The sequence below is a fragment of the Ursus maritimus genome, unplaced genomic scaffold, assembly GCF_017311325.1.
Source record: "Ursus maritimus isolate PB19 unplaced genomic scaffold, ASM1731132v1 scaffold_16, whole genome shotgun sequence".
Lineage (NCBI taxonomy): Eukaryota > Metazoa > Chordata > Mammalia > Carnivora > Ursidae > Ursus > Ursus maritimus.
Window position 1 is genome coordinate 14,739,981 of NW_024424008.1, and position 18,270 is coordinate 14,758,250.

General features: G+C 38.1%; 1 protein-coding gene across 8 annotated transcripts in view; it reads right to left on the reverse strand.

Annotated features, from left to right (window-relative positions):
- The window catches only part of SYTL2 (synaptotagmin like 2), a 121,265-nt gene that overhangs the window by 2,067 nt on the left and 100,928 nt on the right, over window positions 1-18,270 (reverse strand). For all 8 annotated transcript variants that reach the window (XM_040630931.1, XM_040630929.1, XM_040630933.1 and 5 more), the window contains 8 exons: window positions 15,279-15,373; window positions 12,060-12,179; window positions 10,580-10,749; window positions 9,424-9,526; window positions 7,161-7,331; window positions 4,500-4,578; window positions 1,765-1,864; window positions 1-57 (listed from right to left, as the gene is read on the reverse strand). The exon at window positions 1-57 is cut by the window's left edge and continues 155 nt beyond it. In XM_040630931.1, the coding sequence (XP_040486865.1) occupies window positions 1-57; window positions 1,765-1,864; window positions 4,500-4,578; window positions 7,161-7,331; window positions 9,424-9,526; window positions 10,580-10,749; window positions 12,060-12,179; window positions 15,279-15,373 (895 nt within the window). The remainder of the gene's footprint in view (window positions 58-1,764; window positions 1,865-4,499; window positions 4,579-7,160; window positions 7,332-9,423; window positions 9,527-10,579; window positions 10,750-12,059; window positions 12,180-15,278; window positions 15,374-18,270) is intronic.

Consider the following 18,270-nt stretch of genomic DNA (forward strand, 5'->3'; position numbering starts at 1 on the left):
TTCCCTACAGCTCTGGTTTTTTGACGACTTTTCCTACTTGTATCTGGAAGGATGATACTACAAAAGGAATCATTATTATGAAAGCATTTTAATAAGATGGTGAACACTTACGCTTTCAGTGCACGTCAACACAGCTACTGAAGATTGGCAGAAAGAAATGGAAGAAAAAAGAACGTAGAGAGGCAGCGGTGGTGGTGGTGGTGGTGGTGGTGGTGATGGTGATGGTGATGGTGATGGTGATGATGGGGGCAATAATGATGGTTGTGATAGTGGTGGTGGCAGTGATAATGGTGAAATGTTAGTGGTGGTAGCGGTGGTGGTGGTGGTGGTGGTGGCAGCCATGATGGTGATGATGGTGATGGTGATGGTGGTAATGGTGGTGGTGGTGGTGGTGGTGGTGGTGGTAATGGCAGTGGCAGTGGTGGTGGTAGTGGTACTGATGGCGGTGGTGGTGATAATTGTGGTGACACTGGTGATGGTGGTGGCAATGGTGGTAGTGACAGGGGTGGTGGTAGTGATAATGGTGAAGTGGTAGTGGTGGTGGTGATGGTGGCAGAGATGGCAGCCATGATGGTGGTGGTGGCAGCGATGACAGTGGTGGTAATGGTGGTGGTGATGGTGGTAGTGATGATGGTGGTAATGGTGGTGGTGATAATGGCGGTTGTGGTGGTAATGGCAGCATCCTGCTGGAGAGGCTCTGCATTACAGTGAGCAGATTTGCTTTGAATCCTGACTCTGTTACTTATTGGTTATGTATTGTAGCGGAAGTCATGTAATCTCTCAGATACTTGCTTCTTCATCTTTAAAATGAGAATGGTGATGCCTATTTCATAAGGTTAATATTAGAATTACATATGAAGCAAACAACTTAGTTTAGTGCTTTCATTTAGTAAATGCTTACTGTGGTAGAAATTGCTTGAGGATTCCTTTTAAGATTTGGAAGCATTCCTGATTATCTGTTTTCTGTTCTTAACCTACCACACCTCTTATAAACACAAGAAGGTCTGAGAGTTGTCTCAGAATGAGAGACTGACCTGAGCTAAAAAATCTTACCAGCTGATATCTCTATGAATAATATGCATAGGGAAAATCACAGATAATGGCATAAAAACTTAAATAGCTATAACTGGTCTTCTGGAAGAATCTATGTAGATAAAATTAGTCAGGGGGAGCTAAGAGAGTACACACTAATCTCTGTTTAGTTACTACTGACTAGATGCTAGGCATTTATATGTATAACAGAGAAAAAAGTTTGCCACTTAAAAACTCAAATTGTCTTAAGCTCCTATGACAAACTATTAGTAAGGGTCTGTTTAGCAAGTCATTTTCTACATATTTTCAGGATGAGGCAAAAGACCTTTTGCAAATAGTTCACAAAGGTGGGACAAGGGACAGGAGGAAGAATTCTCCCTGCGCCACAAAAGAATCAAGGGGTATGGCATCCTACCATTAGAAATTTGATGAGTTTTTTTTATACTGAATATTACCCTCACCAGCAGATGTATCTCCTAGAAGGCATTCCATATCTGAGTTCATGGTCCGTGGTTTCATTTGTATGTATGCCCTCTTCATGGTTTTAAAACTAAAAAAACCTTTGAGGTTCAATGTCATAGAGCCCTCTAGTTCATGTCGCCATTGTTCCAAGTTATGTCATTTAAACCATGAATTATGAGTTTCAGCATCACAGATATTGAGACCTGAAAACAACCAGCAAAGGCCAGGCTTTGGTACAACTGAGAGAAGCGGAGTTATCAATGCTATTACCATTTAACAAAAGAATTTAGATGGCTGCCCCTTAGCTGTGGTAGATCAAGACATTCCTTCACCCAGATGTGCACTTCTCCCGTTGTAGGAAGCTTTTTACCTGTAATTGGAAAAGGACAGAAAATGAAATTTCACTGCCATTCCTCTCTTGGCAATACGACATCCAAAGATGCCAACCTAAAAATGGTCTGGCACAGTGATACTAGCTAGGGCTTGAGGATATGATCCTAATTGGTTAAATCCATACATTCCTAACTAAATCTTCCAGTCTTGCTGCACTGAGCTCAGAGAGTTCTATGAAAATAATTCATATTGGGGCACTCGTGTGCCTCAGTTGGTTAAGCATCTGCCTTTGGCTTAGGTCATGATCCCCGGGTCCTAGGCTCGAGCCCCACATCGGGCTCCCTGCTCAGAGAGCCTGCTTCTCCCTCTCCCACTCCCCTTCTTGTGGTCTCTCTCTCTGTTAAATAAATAAAATCTTAAAAAAAAAAAAAAAAGAATGGTAAAAACCCAAAGGAAGTGAATTGAGAGATGGAGAGAGAGGGAGAGAGAAAGGAAATAGGTTTGGGGATATAATTTGAACTCCTGTATCACACAGTACTTAAAGCCAGCCCCGGGATGCCTGGGTGGCTCACTCAACTGAACATCTGACTCTTGATTTTGTCTTAGGTCATGATCTCAGAGTCATGGCACTGGGCTCTGTGCTCAGCGTGGAGTCTGCTTGAGATTCTCTCTCTCCCTGCACCTCTGGCCCTCCCCCTGCTCATGCTGACTTGCTCTCTTAATTAATTAGTTCTTTCAAAAAATTTTTTTAAAAATTAAAAAAAATAATTCATATCGATTCCAAGTACAGAGTGCTATATCATTTTTTTCTAGTTTTGGCTTATTTCAAGACAAGTTAAAGAAATCAGGTATGTAAATCATCCATGTATAGTTACATTCAAAACACCTCAATGAGATGCATATTCCTTTCAAATATTAATACTAATATCAATTGCTGTTAATGGGAGGCAATTGAAACATACTGAGTATAAAGTAATCAGAATAGGTACTGGCTAAGAGTATAACCACTCTTCTTGTTAAATTTGGTTACATACTTTATGGGAATATTGTATACATACACATAGTAACTAATGTTAAGGACAGGGAATTACTGAGAAGTTGGCCTAGTCTTCAGGTGTTGGTTAGACTGGGTACACATGGACAAAGGGCCACTACCATATTTTTCTGAATAGGTTAACCCAGTTAACCAAGCAGAATTTAATGAGCATCTATGAGTGCTCAGGCCTATGCTAGGAATGTCATTGGATATACAAGGAATAAAAGACATCTATGTCCTTGGAAAATGTTTACACTTAAGCCAAAAAGAATAATTCATATAAAAAATATAAAAACGTAATACAGAATGAAATGCCAAGCTATTACTGCAATGTTCTAGATGATGATGCGATCAGTGAGGGTGAAAGAAATAGCCAGGAAAAGCTTTATGGAAAAGATGGGACTTCTTCTCAACCTATCCAAAGACTTGGTGAAGAGGCAGACATTCCAGGGTAGAGAAACTACATGAGCAAGAAGTCAGACAAGGTGGAGCCCATCACAACACATGGTCCCTTTTGCCCCCACCACCAAGAAATGATAGTGGAGGAAAAGAGATTGGCAGAATTTCTATGCATGTGGACCATAAATGATAGGATACAAATTATATATATTAAGAAAATCTGCCTTTTAGGAAGATCTAGAAGTAACAACAAGGTGGTTTGGCAACCATAGGAGCCTAAAGATATGTTTTGCTTGTCCTCCAATTCCTTTTTTTTTTTTTAAACTGAATTAGAATGCCTTTCTCCAGTTCAATCACTGCCCTTACCATCCACTATTTCTTTCATCCCACAAGTTTCACTGCCTGGTTACTGAGAACATTTGAGTTGCAACCTCTGATTTCAGTCATAACATTCATACAGATTCTTAAGGAGTAAAACTTGGGGAACTTCTTGGGAAATGAGAGGGGGCTGGCATTCATTACTTGCTAGTCTCTTGTTCTTTAAGTGGGCTGTAGACCTGAGGCCCTAACATCACAGATGCAATTAGAACCTTGAGGAAAAAGCTTTCTGCCCTGCTGAGGCCTTGGAGAACCAATGAACTCTAATTTCCTAGGGGCTTCATATGCATTCTTTTGATTCTCACCTGTGAAGAACACTCAGGCTCCATTCTTACCATAACACTACCAACAGGTCCAAATTCTGGAATACGGTAAAGGCCATTCCTGTTGTGCAAATACCAACTTTTTGGAGAGTGAGGTGAAAATTAAAACAAGGACTATAAACTAGAGAATTTTGTAAAATGAGGATTTTTTTTCTTCATGGAATCAGAAGGTAGAATGGTAGTTACCAGGGGCTAGGTGAAGGACAATGCAAGGGTATAGTTTAATGGGTACAGAGTTTCATATATGCAAGATGAAAAAGTTCTAGAGCTCTCCTTCATAACAATGTGAATATACGTAACACTACAAATGGTACACTTAAAAATGGCTAAGATGGCAAATTTTATGTTTTGTGTTTTTACGACAATAAAAAAAAAAGAGAGAATTTGTCTACTGTAAATTATTTGGTCCATACAATTACTAAGTTAATAAATCTGCTTAGGGTTTCACCTTTGAAAATATCATAGAGTCCAAAGAAATCCTTGGGAAGGGGAAGGATCAGGAAGGGCATAAATTTGGATGGAAAATCATTGCATACCAGGAATTGGCTCTGGGACATACTGGAGAGCTAACTTCATTTCACCTCTGTTTTCCGCTTCAAGGGCAACTGGTGCTGTCTGGAAAATGAAGGACTGTCAGTAGGTGTAAGACACAAATGACTTTACTGTTTATTGGTTCTCTGTTATAGGACCATAACTGCTTCAATTCTGAGACTATGTATCATCCATGAGTGCCCAGGATTAAAATTTCCTTCCCCATCAGAGCTGAACTCTTGCTTTTATATCTGGGAAAGCTATATATTGTGTATCTTGAAAAAACTTGCTTGGTACCCAGAAAACATCTCAAGGCCTTTAGTCCAGAGATGGTAGAGAAATCAGAATGCTTTCTTGGAGATAGGAGAAATGTCCTGTGATGCTTTGGTTTTTATAAAAACACACATATTTTTGTTGGTAACCCAGCCAGCACATAAAACTATTTATTTGTATTATTCTCTTTCTTTGAGTAAGAAGAATGTGGGAAAGTAGGGGGAAGAAAAGCCAAACATTACATTTTCAAAGCTGCATTAACCTGATTGTTTCAGATCACATCATGTGAGATCTCTAAGAATAACAAAGACCGGACAATAATTTAAAAATATATGTCTATTATTTTCAAGTATAAGAAAGATGGTTTTACTTTCAAATTCTGGTCCTTTAGAGTCTTATTGCCAAAGCATGGCTATGCATCAGAAACATAAGGGAAGTTAGTTTAAAATGAAAAGCTCTTGACATCTTCTGAGGAAGACTAGAAATAAGGGCTTCAGGTGATTTTTATTTATTTTTTTTTCAGTTTCTTTTTTTTTAAATAATCTTTTTTACTATGTTAGTCACCATACAGTACATCCCTAGTTTTTGATGTAAAGTTCGATGATTCATTACTTGCGCATAACACCCAGTGCACCATGCAATACGTGCCCTCCTTAATACCCATCACCGGCCTATCCCATTCCCCCCTCCCCAAAGCCCTCAGTTTGTTTCCCAAAGTCCATAGTCTCTCATGGTTCATTCCCCCTTCTGTTTACCCCCCTTTCTTCTTCCCTTTCTTCTCCTATCAATCTTCCTACTTCTTAAGTTCCATAAATGAGTGAAACCATATGATAATTGTCTTTCTCTGCTTGACTTCAGGTGATTTTGATGCACTATTTGGGAACCATTTCTCAAGTGAAAGTGTTGTATTATGTAGATACTAAACAATGATTTGTATTGTTGCTATTTATCACTTCTGGCTGGGATCACACCAACCCTCACACTGAGAACAATAAAAAAAAAACTGGATTAAACGAATTTATTTGAAGGAGCTAAAGAATTATTAATATAGACAGGACTCAAATGGACAAGATCTTTGAGCCTGACATTCTTTGCTTTTCATGTTGAGGCATCAGCTGATTTTTAAACTAGCACATAAAAGCCTACCTGAAAGAGACTAAGAAGCCTGAGCACGACTTTCGCCAGTCTTGTGGGACAGGGGAGACAAAAATTGGAGTTCACAGCCAGCAAAGATGGAATAGCCTTAGAAAATACCCTAGATCAGTGGTTCTTAAAGTATGGTTCCCCAGGCCATACTCTGCATGAGCAATTAGCAATGCCTAGGAACTTGTTGGAAATGCATATTCTCGGGCCCAGATCTTACTGACTCAGAAACCTTGGGAACAGGGCCCGGAAATGTGTGTTTTAATAAGTCCTTCAGGTGAACTGGATGCATGCTAAAATTTGAGAACTACTTTCCTCGGCTTTCACTTGGAACCTCTGAAGGGTCATAGCCTAGGAATATGGGTAAGCAAAAACTACATCAGACCACGAGAAAACTGAACCCAACTTCTAGTCAGTTCATTCTCAGATTAGATTAAGGTGATCTGTCCCTACCCTGTGTGTCAGAAACAAAAGTAAAACGTCTCAAAGTATCCCTAGAGTTTTTAATATATAATGTCTAATGTGCAATAAAAACCAAACGGGCATACCAGGACAAAGGACCAAATGACCGAACTAAGATAAAAAATTGTTATAAATGTTTAAGATACTAGGTTTTCAGATAGATACCTTAGATAACTTTGATTAATACGTTCATAGAGATAATGTCAAGATAGAGAATTTTAGCAGAGAAGTGGTCTATAAAAAATCAAATGAAAATATAAATCTGAAAAATATAATGTTGAGAACTTGTAAGATGGTTGTTTTAGACATAGCAGATAAGAAAATTATTAAGCTGAAAGATAGGTTAGCAAAAACTAGCCAGCCTGAAATCTAGAGAGGAAAAAAAAAGAATAGCAAATACAGAAAAGAGCATAATAGACATATGGGACAGGCGCACCTGGGTGGCTCAGTCAGTTAAGCATCCCACTCTCGATTTTGGCTCAGGTCATGATCTCAGGGCCGTGAGTTCGAGCCCTGTGTAGGGTTCTACACTGAGCATGGAACCTGCTTAAGATTCCCTCTCTCCCTCTCTCTCAATCTCCCCCCCTACTTGCACAGGCTCTCTCTTTCTAAAAAAACAAATAAAATTAAAAAAAGAGACATATGGTGCTAAGTGAAAAGATGTAATGACCCAAACTATGGATAACCATTATGAATTAAAATGTGATTATAGTAGCTTTCTCTTATACACCAGGCCTCAAACCAACTAACCAACCAACCAACCAACAAGCCAACAAGTCTGCACTTACCTTTCGCTTCAGAGGGTACCACTTCAATTGTTTATTCTGTTTGTTGTCCCAGTCCCAAGTTTCCAAGTCAAGTTCCACTTCTCCTAGAAAACTATTGCGCTTAAATGTATCCCGATGCCAAACAGAGAGGTTCAGCTTTTGTGTTTTTAAGATTTGCTTTTCGATTTTATACTGCAGATCAAAGAAGGAAATTAAAGTGGTAAATAATATTATTTTATACCAAAGTTATGACACAGAGATGAAGAGAAAAGTCATTTGTGCAGATCACGTTTTCTCAATTGTTAACATTTCAAATCTCAGAAATATTGCAAAGTCATCTTATTTTAAGTGTCTTGTTTCAAAGAGCTAAATCCATCTTTCACAAAAGCTGATTTTCTTTCTGCTTCTGGAAAAGCAAACCACAGTTCAAATATCATAGCCAGTAATAGCTCTCTAAAAACAAAAGCCAATTATTCATTTTTTGCTGGATGTTTTTAGTTCAAACTAGATATAAATCCAATTTAGTCTAAAAATACTAATGAAGTTTAATCCTGTGGTCTGTTTTCTACCTAAGGACAAGGTATTTTTTCTAATAGACTCTATTTTTTAGAGCAGTTTCAGATTTATAGCAAAATTGAGCAGAAAGTACAGAGAATTCCCATATATCACTTCCCCCCCCCATTTACCCAAAACATCTCCCACTATAGATATCCTGCAACAAGATATTTTTCAAGAAAAGATATATTTGTTTTTTCCTGCTTCATATGGTTAAGTGGAAAATATTTGGCATCTTAACAGTTTTTTTCATCTAAAATGCAGTCAATCCTAGATTATATATAATCATGGAAGGGATAATAGTACTTCTAATCTAAAAATAATCTCTATTTGGCCTTATGATGTACTACTTGAATATCCATTTCAGTTGGAGCAGTCTTGCCTTTCTCTGAGTTTACCATTTAAATTAGCTGGCTTTTCCTGAGTATAGGGTTGAAGTAGCTGACCCAGAAATAGCTAGCGTCCTGAGGTATACCATAGTCAAACTGTAATTAAAAAGTGGCTACAGAAAATCCATAAAAAACTGACCCGTGAAGGACTGAAAATTAATTTAATTCTGCTTCTTTCCTCAGAGGAGAATCAAATAGTGGGACAGACTTTTCAGAAAGGGGAAATGAAGAACACTTCTTATATTTTTAGTTTTACATTATCATGACTAAGGCAGCCTTATACAGTCTGGGGGAAAAAAGTCTGGGGTATTTGAGACATGCATATTTTCAACTCATCTGTCCATCCATCTCTCCTTCCAATAAACATTTCTTGAGTACCTATCCAGACATTGTACTAAGAGTCAACATTTATGTGTTTAATGTATACTAATCACTCTGCACATATTAACTCTTAATGTTCACAACTACTGAAGTAGAGAGGCAGGTACTATTATTGCCTCCCTTTTGCAGATCTGAAGAACAGAGAGGTTAAGCCATCTGCCCACAGGCACAGAGCTGATGAATGACATGGGGTTGGTCCCTGCCCTCCTGGAACTTACTTATAATGGGAAACTTATAATGGGAAAGCAAACAATGAAGCCAGTAGTTAAAAGCCCATATAAAACAAGGTGCCTGAGGCAGCAGACCCAGGGGGGACTGAGGTGTTAAGTTCAGCTTCTCATGGGAAGAGGCATTTAAAGCTGGAGGAGATAGTTCAGGATAGGATATGGGAAAGAGAGTACTCTATCCTGATGGAACACCAGGTTCAGCAGTGTGAGAAAATGTGCTTCATTCCTCCAAAGAACAGAAAGCCATCAGGGTGATCTGAACAAAGACTCTGAAAGTGGAAAGATGAGGATGGAGCTTGGGGTGTGAAGAGACTGGTGGCACGGTAAGGATGGACTTGCCTCTAAGGGTAATGGGAATCCTGAAAGATTTTAAGCAGAGAAATAACATGATCAAAATTATGCTTCTGGTAGCGCCTTTGGTTACAATGCTCCATGTTTTCAGGTATGTATCTTTCAGCAAACTCCTTTGTTTCTCTAAGCCTCATGTGTGAGGGGCAGGTAATACCCTCCTGGTGGGGTATGTAGGGAGTGAATGACAGAAGGCATAATACAACATTCATGGTGTATGGTCCCATGCAAAGCAGTTTCTCAGAACATGTTTATCCCTTCCCTTCTCTCTCCATGACTGACTTCATCTGTAGAGATACTACCCAAGAAGACATGGCTATCGACACACAATCACAGTGAAAGCTCATCATTTAGGATTTTCCTAGACAGACAGTTCATAGATACCCGCAGTATCTCATTATACACAGGATTCAAAGTCTTCTTCACTACAAGTGTTTTCTTCTTGCCCATTTTGCCCTTGTCTGGTAACAAATAGGTCTTTACATATCTGAAAAGAAAAGTAGACAGACAAGAAGGTCAGAGAAAATAAAAGATGTTTCCATCTCTGCTTTGAAAAATGCATTGGTAAGTGACAGAAATAATTATTTCATGACACTGAGAAAAGCAGTTAAGTAATGAATATTCTCAACAAACCTTTTATACTTAAATTTTTAAGCACAGTGCAACAGAATTGGCCATTTTATACTGTTTTGAAAAATTTTAAAGGATATTTCCTGAATCCCTTTCTTCCTTTGGCCTTGACAAGGGGGGGGGTGGCAGGGGACACACATCTAATGTAGTTCTTAATTCTACTGGCTTGTTTACTATTTAGAAAAGGCTTTGGTGGTTGCAGAACTTTTTAAAAAAATTGATCTTAGCATACCTAAGCAAGCCATATTCAATGGGGGAAAAAAAAGGATATTGACCCCAGCTGTTTTGATAATAAAAGCATAAAGGATCGGGCTTATGCTAGCAAAATAATTAAGGATCTGACTTCTGCATACCATTCAACTTTTGCAAATAAACTGAAATTCAATTAAGTCTGTGTTTGAAAAGATGAGCTTGTAATTTCCCCTAAAGTTCTTCTGTAAAATATAATTTAAATTTAGAAACGACCTCATTCTAGAATCTTAACTGTTTCTGCACCACTGAACATTCTGAAGTATGGCCCGACATGTCTCTAATTTTAGAGAAGTTTGAGAGTGTCATGGGAAGAGACTGGGATTCAAGCCCTCATTCCCCGTTTTGCTGCTGACTCTGAATTTATGTGAATAAGTCACTTATCTTCTCTGGCCCTGGTTTCCTTGTCTGTTAAAAGAACGAATGGGACAAGATGGCTTCAGAGGTCCCTTCCACTTGAAACATTTTCTCCTTCTCTGACATCTTTATAGTTTAATAAGTTTGGCATATTTATAGAGTAAACAAAACACCATTTCCCCCCAGTTTTTCTTCTCATTTCTTTTTGATACAGTCACACACATATCCTCCCTTCAATTACTTTCCCAATTCCTACAAGATTACGAATAATTAAGAGAAAACAGTGATTCCAAGTTATACTTACGGGTCTGAGCGCTGTTTTTTGACATCCGCTGCTGCTAAGTCTTTACACTGGGCCACAAAGACATGTAACTCCTTCAGTGAGTCCACATAGTCGACTGCAAACTGAATATTTCCTTTCACTTCCAGATTGCCAAAGTCTCCACTGTAAACGCTCATCACACTGCCGCTCACCTGAAGGCATTGGAAACACTCAGTGTTTGTTCCTATCTTGTTTGTGGGCCCAACGCAAGCATCATGAATATAATCTTGGCTTGCCATTATTTCTCTAGTTTGCATTTAAAGCAGTTAATAGGGCATAAAGACAGACCAACACAGACAACCTGACATGATATATGACATGACTAGTGTTTTCAAAAAAAATTGCCTCTAAAAGATACAGATGACAAGTGAAATGCAAAGTTATTTAGATGCTGGCTCATTTCAAAGCAAAGTTATTTAGATGCTGGCTCATTTCAAAGCAGGGGGATTTTATGATAGAGAGCATTCAGAGTTCCATTTTTAGGCAAGCTTAGTATTTAAGATGTTAAAGAAAGAGCATGTGAGAAACCTCAGGCACACAAATCACAGTGACACGTTGCTCTATCAAATTTCCAAGGCACTAAAAAGGAATCTTACTATGTTACCCATCCACTGAATCTAGGAAAATGCTTAGTGAGCCATACGCCTTTAGAGGTCAGGAAGGGTAGAGAATGGATGATTGATGAAGGCAGTTGAAAGCCTTCCTCAGGCCATACTTTTTGAGTATCATCAGCAGAAATTCAATTTAAACAGATTTTTTAAAAGTTTGAAAAATGGAAGGCTAGTAAGAATTTAAGTGCAGCTTTATCATTTGGTTAGCATACCTGGTGAGATAGTGCGTATAACAGAGAACTATCTGGGTAAGTGTATGTGGGTATGTTTCCATATATATACACACATACTCCACGCACACATGATGACCTTACTTTATGAAAGGAGTTCTAGGTAAAGTCACATTTTCGACATGGAACCTGAACAACTACACTTAGGAGATTTCCCTTTAAAAATCCTTCCCTGAACCCTTCTGTAAGGCAAAAAATCACTGCTCCTATTTTATGTGAATCAGTACTTTAATTCACCATGTTTGCTAAAAGACAGGCACAATCCTATACCTGCAAACAGAACTATAAAACATATCCGATACAAGCAGGCTTTACAAAAGTTATCCCATTTTTGCACAGAAAAATGTAGCGGTTCATCTTGTTGGTAATTGAGGTTTATTTTTGAAGCAATTACATTCAAAAAAACCATATTCATTTATAATGGATATGAACTCTTTTTATGCTTAAAAAAAGAAAAACAAAGATTTAGCTAGCCAGAAGCTAATTCTGGGTTAGAGAAAAAGCTTGTGCCCTTGGCATCTGGGGAATACAACAGGAGGCCGTTCTGTAGCAAGCAGGAGCATGATAGAACAAGGTTCACGGAAGCGCAAAGATATTAACACGGAGCCTGTGTTTACATACAGAAGACAGGGACGTCATGCCAGAGGAGCTGCTAAGATTGGTTAAAGAGCTTGGGCTCTTCTTGTGTCTGCTGAGCTGGTAACTGCTTTCTGATGCTGTATCTGTTTCTCTGTCATCACTCTACAAAATATCATATAATATACACAAAATTTAAATTCAGAATGAGTGAAGATCAGCATCTCTATTTAGAAAAACATGACACCTTGGTATCCCAGTGATCTATGAACATTTCTGAAGGTCAAAGGACACTAGTGCTAATCATCAGGGAACAGCAATCAGGATGAAGTGGTGGTGTATCCTGGACCTCACTAAGGAGGACAGCAGTGCTTAGCTACCAACACCAAACAAAGTGATTTGTTTTTTCACCTACAGGTGGGCCTAAGGTGCTTCAAAAGGCAGCACTGCTGTGAGCTTTCTTGTCAATCTCTTAATATCACGTATTTATGGTACGTGGAGAACTTTATTGCTATATATGAGAAATTAACTTTACCCAAACAACAAAAGGTCTAAGATTTACCGTCAAAACATAAAATGTCATGCTCAATTCCTCTCATTATTAACATAGCCTTAACTTCCCTAAAAATCAAATCTTTTACTTGAGACACTATTAAACTAGAAAAAATAAATGCTAGTTTGATCTGTTTAAACTAAAATTTAGATACATACAGATTTTAAGAATTTTAAACCACCTTTTGTGTATTTCCATACTGAGATTGTGTTTATCTTTTTTACTGCTATAGGGAAGTATATATTAAATTATATTTATTAAAGTATATTCAGTTCTACCCACATTAGATTTTAACATATTTTTGGAAAAATATTTTAACATATTTTTGGAAAAATAACAAAGATACTTATTTTAAATATGTTCCAGGAAATATTTACTTGGGTCAAAAACAAGTGGCAATAATACATTTAATTATATTTAGAGCTAAAGTTTATTAGATGGTAGCTGTAGAAATTCATGATTCAGAATGAGCTCCTTTGGGGGTTAGAGAGTTTATGGAGCAGTTCAGGGGAGTTAGGGAAACACCTCTGTGGAGCAGTTAGTACACGCCAAGGTATTCCAGGGCCATGCAATTATGTATCATATAACAGATGCCAATTCTAATGCAGATTAAGGAAGGAGTTAAAGAAAAACAAAATTTATCACTTATATGGATAAGAAAAAAAATCCTCCCTCAAGGATTAAAAAAACCCACACCATAGTGTGTCTGTTGTCACCCTCTCTCCACCGTGCCTACAGTCCATTTCCCTCTATTACAGCATGAACTGTGCTCTACCTAGTGTTTCAGGTCACTAGTGAATTACTGAGGATGGGATCCTGTCTTGTTGACCTCGAATGTCAATTTTCATGCAGCAGGTACTCAATGAACATGACTGAGGCTAAGCCTCAAAGGCAAAGTGGACAGAGCAGCAAGGCCTGGTTTCATGTCCACTTCCTTTAACATTCGATCTGACCCACATGCTTTGAGAGGTAAAATTCTATAGCTTCATTTGGCATCTCTGATGCACAAACTCAAACGATTTGGACTCTCTCTTGTGTGGAGCTATGAGGTGGCACATTAAACTGATGGAGGAGAAAAATGAATGGTGTCACTTGCCTCTTAAGTTATTATATAGCTTATTCATATGACCAACCAAGACCAAAGCGTATTTACAAAGGTGTAAAAGCAGGAAATCCATGAGCTTGCCTACTGTTGGCTTCCAACTAATGACTGAGTTCCAAAGAATGAGTGATTCTTTTCAAAGGAACTGTAATGTGGGCTGTTAAGCATATGCAAGGGTGTGTATTTGCAGACACAGTTCATCTAAGGCCCAAGAATAGATAGAGGGGTGCCTGGGAGGCTGGGGAGGAGGTACGTTATTTATATGCTATCTAGAATTTTCCTCACATTTCATCTACTAAGAGAATGCTTGAGGATAATGCTTTTTATTTCACTATCAAATATCAGAGCCAAACAGCTAATAGTAACAGTTAGCATTTACTGGTATTCACTGTGTGTCAAGCACTCTGACATAGGTTTCCCCCATATTCTCTCCCTGACTCCCCACCACCTAATGAGGTAGGACTAGGAAGCCAGACTCAGGGAAGTTAAGGAACTTGCCTGGAGTCACACACCAAATTAGCAGCACACCCAGCACTAGGAACACCTGACTCCATGCTCCTAATTATCTTGGATAGAACAGGGAATCTTTTTTTTTTTTCTTTTAATTCCGGTTAGTTAATACATGGTGTTATATTAGTTTCAGGTGTACAATATAGTGATTCAACAATTCCATACATCACCCAGTGCTCATCACAAGTGCAATCCTTAACCCCCCCCCATCACCTACTTAACCCATCCCTCCATCCACAACATGGGATCTTAATTAAGTCAAAGGACCTGAGTTAAAGTCCTACATCTACTTTTTAGCAGCAGATGGATTTGAGGAAAGTGATTTAACCTCTCTCAAGTACTTTCCTCTTTTGTAAAATGGACAACATAGTACCTACCTCATTTAGTTGGTGAGAGTTAGGTATCAGAATGAATATTAAGTGCCTGGTATTTACAAAGTACTGAGTGAATAGCAAGAATAATCCTGTTCTGACCTGAGACAGCAGGTATAATGGCTAACCACCATAATCAGATCCGAGCTCCAGACCTGGCTCGACCCCCTTCTAGCTGAGTGAGGTTACTCACCTCTCCCAGCGTTTCCTTATCTGTAATACCTGGTAATAATGATGGTGCCTGCCTTCCAGGCATGTTGGATGATTAAATGAGATAATATATGTCAACTGCCTACACCCAGTAGGTATCGTTAAAGTCTGCTGTGTCATTGTCACCTTACTATTTAACAAATGCTTTCAAGCTATTCATGCTACCTGGACAAAGCTTTCACAGATCATCTCTACTGGAAACTATAGAGTGGTTAGCTCATGCCAACATATTTCTGCCTGGATTTCTTATTTTGTACCCACTTTGAAACAAAAGTCACATTCCAAAAATCAATGCAACTTGACTTCACCACCAAAATGAGTTACTGTTTGAGTCGAATGAGACATGCCTTGCCTTGTTCCAGGATCAACAACACTACCTCTATTGATAGGAAAGGCAGGGGTCAGTCTTTGCTGACCTCTTTGGCCTCTGCCACCACTGAATACAAACACACCAACCTTGGCATAGCAAAGCCACCTATTTGGTTCCATTTTTCTGAAGTTACAGAAGACAAACTTGCCTCATCTTGGAGAAATGCTGGAACGGACTTGCTCATCCTTTTGAGTTTGTCAGGGTGGGAAAATGGATTATCAGGTTGTGAAGGCACTGTGGAAACTAAACGGCAGCATTTCCATTCAAAATTATCCTCACATTAACAGACAAACATAAAGCATAAGTTGAAAACACATTTTTCTTTCATCTATGAACGAGATATTTTTGCAAAAAGGTTAAAGGCACAGTAGTTCACATGCACGGGATCATATGCAACATGCAGTTTTCATAAATTATACAGAGAGAAATGGCAAGGAGTTGAACCAATGGAAAATAACAATTAATTTAAAGACTGTTAGTTTTTATTAATCTGGAGCTGGATTTGAACTATATTGAAACATACCGCCATTGTAAATTGGTGCTCACTTATCCTTCACATCAGAAATTTGAACCACAAGATGTGTGATTTATTGGTTCATCTCCTTGGGATGTATTTTTAAAACATGCTGCAGACTGAAAAACTATTTCATTGGACAGCAAGGATCTCTGTACACAACTCAATCATAATAGTGTCCTGGCTATTGAGTGTCTAAAGGAAGGGCTTGTTTGTTCAATGATTGTGGGGATTACTTCTCTGATAGTGTTTCTCACTCAGAATTATGAAAAACATGAGTTCAAACTAATTATTTTTTAAAGCAAATTATTTAGATACTTTTCTGATAGAAAGGTATCAGACACCTTATTTAGACACCTTTCAATACAGTAAGTATATGTGTGGAAGTCACAATGAGATGATGAATTCTATTCCTCATTTGTGTAACTCTAGTTAGAAACCTATTTCCTTCCTTACGAATTGGTGTCTAAGCTTTGGTGAAGCAGAGCTTGCATACTGAATGAGCTAATATGTTTCAAAGACCTTAGAACAGTGCCCTGGCACATAGTATCCTCTCTATAAGTATTTGCTAAAAAGTAAATATTATCTGATAATCTTTAAATTACCTTTTCGATGTGATACAAATATACTGACTACAAATACACCGGTTTTTACCGGTAAAAGAGATATCAGGAAAACAGATAAAAATAAAATTATATTTCCACATATAACTCAAAAAGCTCAAATTCAGCCCTAAGCATTAGCTAAATTCATCTTTAGTTAAAAGAAAATTAATGAAGGAAAACTGAAAATTGAACTATATATAATAAATATTTGCTTATTCACATAGTAGCTTTCATTTAGTCTTTGGCTCACAAAAGTATCAAAATACATTTACACTGACTCGCAAGATGACACCTGCTTTAATCACTACCCATTAAACAATAATGTGTATGTGGGTATATTTTGTGACTTACACCGCAGTAGTGTAAGGTTAGGTCCCATGAGGACACAGTAGAGCCTAATGAGTATGCAAAAACTTTTATCATAATACTGCTCCCTGTTATTTTCAAAATTTATATCTGCTGCTCAAAGGTAGTCAGTTTTACATTTATTAAGCTTTAGTAATTTATGTTTCGATCATGTATTTCAATTTTGTTTTGTGGTAAGAATACATTCTTCACTAGAGTAAAGAAATAATCTCAGCCCATACATTAAGAGGCATCTTGGAAAATACCAGACAGAGAATTAATTCATCCAGAATTCAGCACGTGATTAGCCTATTTGACTTGACCGCACTAAGCTAGGTCATGAACAAAGACACAGACACATTGGCATATACGTCCATGTCTATGCTTTGTTTTCATTCCTCGGGCTAAATGTTGAACAAAACATAACAAGATGAAACAAGGGGACCAAACTTAAGCATCTGCCAGTTCAAAAGCACCTGGAGAAACCTCTTCACCCAACACCCCTGAGGGACAGAAGTCTTGGTTCCTCTGCAGCCGCTGGACAGAGAACATGCATCAGGGGCCAAAACCTGGATTGTCTTGTTGCCTAGGGACGTCTTAAGAATTGGTCAGGTCATGTGCTCAGCACCTTCATCTCCGGAAGGAGGACCTCATGAGCAAAGTTTCAGATTTCAGACTATATGTCACGGCCTTCTAGCGTCAGCACTTTGTTTCTCTATCAAATGGCTCCTTCATTTAGCCGCTCTTCTCGTTAAGACTTATTAGCACATCCAGACTATTGGGAAACTGTTAATAAAAATCTTGTGCACTCCTAAGGGCAGACATGTGTATCATTATCTTCATACCTCCAGCGCCTAGCGTTATGCAACTGGCTGAAACTGGGAAGCTAAGAAGACACACACGCTATCTGCATGCTTTGCTAGGCCCCACAAACACCTTTTTAACGTGCTACTTGTCCTCAAGACAGTAGTTGGAGTTAAGTACAGCAATCTTCAGATTGAACAGAAAAGAGTAAACAATCATTATCTTTGATTGGTGGTGGACATTAATTAGCAGATGGACATTAGCCACCACACATATACACTTATTTCTGAAGATTGAGATGTTCACTTGCTTTATATATTGAATATATACTGAGTCTAGTTTTGAACCTCAGAGCTTAAACTCTGGACATAATAAAATTAGCTTCCATCGGTATGTAGAGAGGCATATATATATATATATATATATACACAACCATAATGCATACTAACTGTAAAAGTACGATACTTTCTTAGGTCCAAATAAACTATAAATTGTTTCATGCCTACAGTCTTGTGCAAAGGCCACAAGAGATCCAATACTCAAGACCATACTGCAACATAAAGCCAAGCGATAACAGAAGATGTCACCTTCATCCTAAGAAAAGACTCAAAGAGCAGAGAGACTTTCAGAAGTATAATACTCAGCAATAACATACATATATATTTATATATTGTACATATATATGTCTACATAAAAATTTATAAAATATATAACCTCCTCCAGCGGAACCACGAATTAATCTTTCAGCACTGGCAGCAATAAAATGTTTTTAATAAAACCCTTGTCAGAATGAAATAGTTTTGTAAGCTGCAAGAGTTTAGTACCAATAATAAATACTGCGTGATTAATAGTGTTAGTTATTTCAGTATATT